At 43.6% G+C, this 6,849-nt stretch overlaps 1 protein-coding gene across 9 annotated transcripts in view; it reads right to left on the bottom strand.

The window, feature by feature from the left end:
• The window catches only part of ATXN7L1 (ataxin 7 like 1), a 246,070-nt gene that overhangs the window by 15,933 nt on the left and 223,288 nt on the right, over positions 1-6,849 (bottom strand). For all 9 annotated transcript variants that reach the window (XM_049642790.1, XM_049642791.1, XM_049642797.1 and 6 more), the window contains one exon: positions 1,353-1,545. In XM_049642790.1, the coding sequence (XP_049498747.1) occupies positions 1,353-1,545 (193 nt within the window). The remainder of the gene's footprint in view (positions 1-1,352; positions 1,546-6,849) is intronic.

Genomic DNA, 6,849 nt, shown 5'->3' with positions numbered 1-6,849 from the left:
GAAGGAAGGAAGGAAGGAAGGAAGGAAGGAAGGAAGGAAGGAAGGAAACACCATATTGCAGAGATGCTGAGCCAAGCTTGGAACCACCTATCTCTGGACATCCTGTTAGGTGAGAGGAATAAACAACCATAGTGTATATATACTGTATGGGTTCAATTTTTTATTCCTGGCAGTCAAAGGCATTCCTCATTGTCCCTATTTCTGTACTGGCCAAGCAGCAAAGTCTTAGGCTGCTTGTGAACCACAGGTCAACATCATTCCCAGAAATAGGAAGTGAATTGGCTTTCATTCATCACACAGATAGAAGGGAGGAGGAACTCACTCCATCTTGATGCATGATTGATTTTTTTTTTTTTTTAAAGATCTTCTTTATTTAAATAACCTCTCCACCCCACACGGGGCTCGAGCTCACAATCCCGAGATGAAAAGTCGCGTGTCTCACTGACTGAGCCAGCCAGGTGCCCGATTCAGGATTGGTTTTATCTACACAGCCCATGACATTGAGGGACAGTCGAAGCTAACCTTGCAGGGCTCAAGCTGGGAGCAGAGCAACCCGGCCGTGGGGTCCCACGTTCCAGGACCCCCTGCCTTTAGCTCTGTGATGGTAGCACCAGGCAGTCCCTTCTTAAGTGTTTGGAGGGCAAACATAAACAAGCCTTCAGCTCATGCCTCCTTACATTTCCCACCTTGATTTCAATGACCTTCTGAATTGTCAAAAGTGGACTCTTTCAAGGAATTGGGAAGGAATTGTACCTTAATGTTAATCGCCAATCATGCTGACATGAAATGCTTCCTCCCCTCCCCTCCCCTCCCCTCCCCTCCTCTCCTCTCCTCTCCTCTTCTTTCCTCTATTCTCTCTCTCTCTCTCTCTCTCTCTCTCTCAGTTCTGGTGCCATATGGTCACACTTACTAATAACAATAAAACTCCAAATCAACAGGGGAGAAAGGCGGCTAGGGCTGGCACCTGGCACACCGCTAAGACAGACGGTTTCTAAAGCAGGCGAGGCAGACGAACTCTGGAAAACCAGAGGCTCCATATTCCGATGCGCAAGGCCACAAGGCCAGCTCCCCAGTGGGCTTATATAAACACCGTTTCTCAAGCATCCTTGGCCCACAGATACTCAGGTGTTTAAAGGATTTTAACCAGTAGGGAGCCCTGCCCTTTCCTTCTGTGATTTTCAAGGGTATTTTGAAGGCAATCATTCAACGTCAGGGTGTACCTTTCCATAAAACACTGTGTTGGCAGCCTCTCCTTGGGAGTGCGTGCTGTCTGACATGATGACCTAAATGCCCGCAGAGCACTGGGTCGGGGGAGGGGGGAGGAATGCATGGATGGAAACAAGGTGGCCTACCGCAAGAGGTCTGGGGTGGTGGGTAGAGAAATGACAGTCTAACTTCTCGGGTTCGTCGGCTCCGTCCATCTCCCCTTCATCACTTGACAGTCGGCTGGTGAGGTCACCTCCAGCTGGGGGTAGCGGGGGTTCCGGAGTGCAGCCACTGTGATTTGAAGATGTGTTGCTACTGATGCTATTTGCAGATGATGGTCTAAGGGCAAGGAGAGAAACGGACAGAATAAACTTTTCTGAGGCAGCAAGACCCATTCAGCTGAAGGGAGCTTGGAAGGAGACCCATCGGCTTTCTCGACGTACTGAGGAAGGCAGGTCAATGGCAGATTGACACAAGGCAAAAATTCAGGCTGAGAGCAGGTTAGCTCTCGGTTAGAGAGCCGACCAGCTCTCTAAAATGATCCCATGGAAGTTAGGCCCTGCCGGGCTTTAATTCAGGCACCAGGGAAAACTCCCATAGTCTAAGTGGAACATAAAATACAGTACTGTAACAGAGAGTTAACTTCAAACCAGTCTTCTAATGAATGCAGTCACAATTACTCATCTCTTTGCACATAAGTAATTTGCACTTGCCAGATAGTTGCTTCTCTCTGAAAGTAGACCCTGACAGGAAGTTCAACAGAATAAACAACTTCGAACCAATTAACAGACCATGGGTGATGATGAAGATAGCCCCATACTTGTTGTTACTCTTAAATTATAGCTTTATGCAACTGTTACCCTACTGGCATGAAAAAAGGTTTTGTCCCAATGATGGGGCACAAGTCTCTTACTCCACAGCCAGATTTGTTTCTTTTTTTTTTTCTTTTCTTTTCTCTCTCTCTCTCTCTTTCTTTTTTTTTTTTTTAATAAGTAAGCTCTATACCCAACGTGGGGCTTGAACTTACGACCCTGAGATCAAGAGTCTCATGCTTTGCTGACTGTGCCAGCCAGGTGCCCCCAGATCTGTTTCTTAATATCAAGTCACATGTAGTTCAATTGTATCTTCTGAGGATGGATGTGTCCATTTAATTTTTGACAAGCCACCAGAACCACAGGCTGGCATGACTGGCTTCTAGTGGGTTCTGAAGAAATAGGTTTCTTAATGAAGGCATGAATGAGTTCCTTGTGTATGAACAAAACCTAGCAGATCTCATCTCAATGACGGCTGAGCTTATAGAAAAGCAGTGTCATAGTCAGAAGCACTACATGCTTCACAAGCAGCAAAAAACAAAACAAAACAAAACAAAACAAAGCAAAACCAAAATCAAAAACAACACATTCATGTTGGTAAAAGGGTTAGAAGAGGAATAGTCAAAGTTAGCTGTCAGTTGTTTTTCCTGCTTTTTCACTTTCATCAGGTGATTGACCAAGGAGAAATAAAGGGAGAAAAAGAAGTTTTGGAGAAAAAAAATTAGTTTTCTGTATTCTTCTCTGAAAGCTGCCCCTTCAAGCAGTGTGAAACAGCACCGTTGATTTTCTCCCTATTCCCTCAATTTCCCTCGGAATTCTTTGTTGCTCTGAAATCTTTCCAGCTGTCAAATACCTGAGTTCAAACCAGATCCCCAAAGCACAGTCATTTAACTTAATTATTTATTAATGTTTATTTATTTTTTGAGAGAGCGTAAATGTGGGAGGGGCAGAAAGAGGGGAACAGAGGATCCGAAGTGGGTTCTGTGCTGACAGCAGTGAGCCTGATGTGGGGCCTCAACTCACAAACCGTGAGATCATCACTTGAGCCGGAGTCGGACGCTCAACGGACTGAACCACCCAGGTGTCCCAAACACAGTCATTTAAAGCAAAGCCGCAAAGGTCCCAAATGTCCATCAACAGATGAATGGATAAAATGGTGTATCCATACAATGGAATGTTAAACCTTAAATAAGAAGGAAATTCTGTCACGTGCTACAACATGGATGAATCTTGAAGACATTATGCTAAGTGAAATAAGCCAGTGACAAAGGACAAATATTGTATGATTCCACTTATATGAGGCACCTAGAATAGTCAAGTTCATAGAGATAGACAGTAGGACAGTGGTTACAGGTGATGGTGGATGGGGAATGGGGAGTTAGTGTTTAATGGGTACAGAGCTTCAAAATGAGATGATAGAAAGTTCTGGAGAGGGATGGTGGTGATGGTTGCACCACAATGTGAATGTACTTATGCCACATACTGTACACGTAGAAATGGTTAAAATGGTAAATTTTACATTATGTATATTTTACCATAGTAACGAAGCCCATAAGAAACCAAACCCAAGGCCCCAGGTAGTTTTTTTAGTGTTACTACGAGAACTCTGTTGCTGTGACACTTTGTTCCTGACTATCACCTTCCCATATTTATGAAAACAAAAATGCCATTCATTCTGCATGTTCAAAGTGTATGGTCCGGAGGACACATCTCCCCAGGTGCATTCCCACATACCTACTCCCTTGTACCAGAAGGGGCAACGTTATTGCCTATTTACGGCTGAAGACACATACAGGAAAACAATGTTGCTAATGCTGAAACATATAAAGAAAGAAAGCAGCATCCATAATCCTGCCACTCCAGATCAAGTGCTATTACCATTCTGATTTATATCCTTCCAGATTTCTCTACTGTGCATACACGGGCACATGCATTTTTAAGCAAGAACTGGCTCACACTGTATATACTATTTTCAGACATGCTTTTTTTTTTGCCTAGTGATGTTGTAGAAATCATTCCGTGGGTAGAATTAGATCGTTTTTAATATCCCCAATATTCCATAGTATGGATAGATCATAATTGACTGAATTATTGCTTAACTATGTCTATTGATGGACATTTATGTTGTTTCCAAAATTTCTAGCAGCCTCTTTTTGAGGCCTTTCCCACTGTGTTAGGACCTCCTTGTCCTACAGGAGATAAAAGTGAGCTGGATTTTATTTAGTGTGATTAATAGCATCACAGTTATATAGGAAAATATCTTTACATTTATTATTATTATTTTAAATATTTTTTAAACTCTATTTACTTATTTAGAGAGAGGGAGAAGAGAAGTCGCCTCCCAAGCAGGCTCCGTAAGAGCCTGGATGCAGGGCTCAATCTCACGAGTGGTGAGATTATGACCTGATCCGAAATTGAGAGTCCATTTAACCCCTAAACCAAGAACAGGAATTTCACTTATCTTGCTAATGATTGATTTGTTAAAGGGTGTGAAAAATACATAAATTTTTTTTTTTCCTCTGGGGAGGTTGCAGATTTTCCTCACTTTTAAAAAGAGACACAAGGAAGTGGTCTCCACCTTCATCTGGAAGTACCAAGTACCACAGCCATCTTGCTATAAAACTTTGAACATGAAGGCCGAAGACTGAAGAGGGTGGAATAAAAGAAAGGCAGGGAATGTGAGCCAATTCCGCATCTTTGGGGACTGGTGCCCTGTCGCCTCTGGACTTCTTGTCACATGTGGTAACAATTTTTTTTTTAATTTTTTAATGTTTATATATTTTTGACAGAGAGACAGAGCCTGAGTGGGGGAGGGGCAGAGAGAGAGGGAGACAGAATCCGAAGCAGGCTTCAGGCTCTGAGCTGTCAGCTCAGAGCCCGACGCGGGGCTCGAACCCACAGACTGTGAGATCATGACCTGAGCCGAAGTCGGACGCTCAGCTGACTGAGCCACCCAGGCGCCCCAACGATTTGTTTTTTAATTTTAATTTTTAGAGAGAGAGAGACAGAGTGAGACAGAGAGTGAGAGAGAGAGAGCACATGAGCGGGAGAGAAGGGCAGAGGGAGAGAAAGAGAGAATCCCAAGCAGTCTCCCCCATCAGTGCTCAGTAAGGACCCTGACATGGAGATTGATCCCACGGCCCTGGGATCATGACCTGAGCCAAAATCAAGAGTGGGGTGCTCAACTGACTGAGCCACCCAGGCGCCCTGCATGTGATAAAATGTTTAATTATTGAAGCGATCAGGAAGACTAGGTTTTCTGCTATTTGCACTTGAAGCATCCCAATGGATACAGAGTGAACATGAGATTTTAACATACTTTGAGAAGACAGAAGGTGTCTGGAGAAGTGTTAACTGCAGAGCCAGGAGCTGGCTGACCGCAGAGCCTGGAGCTACCTAGGGCTGCAAAAGTCATGGGTGAGGTGTGGGCTAAGTCTCGAGGGAGAGCTGAAGGTCTTCCCATGTGGTAGCTGGACCTACAGGTCAACACCACCACCTCACATGGCCAGATGATGCACCGCTGCCCCTGCCAGGTCCCATCCTCTCCAACCAACTCTCCAACAAGAGAACAAAGGTTTACTCTGCAGAGAAACTGAACTGGAGAGACCCTAGACAAGGGGCTGCCGGGCTCGGCAGAGATCAGGAGAGAAGCACAGGGCTGGAAACAAGGTGACTGGGGGCTATCTCTAGTTAGTGGGCACTTCCGGAATGCCTATCACCATGAAGGATTCACTCCCTGAGAAACTGAATGGCCTTGAAAAAGCTTCCAGATCTTGCCTTTCAGAATCCTTTTTGCTGACACACCCACACAAAGACTTCCAATCAGCCTGTTAGTGCTTCTCTTTTAAATGTGAATGGTTAGGCACCCCACCCCCCCTTCAGCTCAGGTCAGATCTCGAGGTTCATGAGTTCCAGCCCCACGTCAGGTTCTGTGCTGACAGCTCAGAGCCTGGAGCCTGCTTCAGATTCTGTGTCTTCCTCTCTCTCTGCCCCTCCCCTGCTTGTGCTCTCTCTCTCTCTCTCTCTCTCTCTCTCTCTCTCTCTCTCAAAAATAAATAAACATTAAAAAAATTTAAATGTGAATGCTTAGGGATCACCAAACATTCCTGGAACATCTCCATTATGAGACCGACTAGCCAAACATCAAATGCACAGCACAAAAGAAATCAAGATAGCAAAGAAAAGAGGAAACAACTAAAAAAAACACCTGTCTTCAAAGATATTAGAATGGTATTACCTCTGCAAAATGATAGTATCTTGTATGATATTATGAGAAGCAATTAGAAGTTCTTTTTATCTAAGAACCAGATCCTAGAATTTTAAAAAGTGAATCATAAGTGGATTATTTCACATACACTTTTGAAGGTAAAATAAAAGAAAATCTTTCAGAAAGTAGAACAAGAGATGAAGAGAAACAGGGGAAAAGAGGTAAAAGAATGAAAACATCAGAGCAAAAGGTCCAACATCCAGCTAATGGGAAGTCAATAGAGAGAATAAAGACAATAGTGGGGAGAAAATTAGCCAAGATGTAGCATAGGAAAATATCCCAGAAACAGGGGTTTCCAGACGAAAAAGATCCACTGAGTACCCAGTACAATGAAAGAAAACAGACCCATATCCAGTGATATCTGAAATTTTAAAGCCCCAGGCTTCAGAGATTAAAAACTGATCACGCACAAAGAAATGAGAATCTGAATGATACCAAACTTCTCAATAAAATTTTTTGATGCTAGAAGCCAATAAAAAAATGCCTTCATAATTCTGTAGGGAAATGATTTTCTTTCTTTCTTTCTTTCTTTCTTTCTTTCTTTCTTTCTTTCTTTCTTTCTTT

The sequence above is a fragment of the Panthera uncia genome, chromosome A2 (genome assembly GCF_023721935.1).
Source record: "Panthera uncia isolate 11264 chromosome A2, Puncia_PCG_1.0, whole genome shotgun sequence".
NCBI lineage: Eukaryota > Metazoa > Chordata > Mammalia > Carnivora > Felidae > Panthera > Panthera uncia.
Note: the sequence above shows the minus strand (reverse complement) of the source record. Positions and strands in the feature narration are given on the sequence as shown.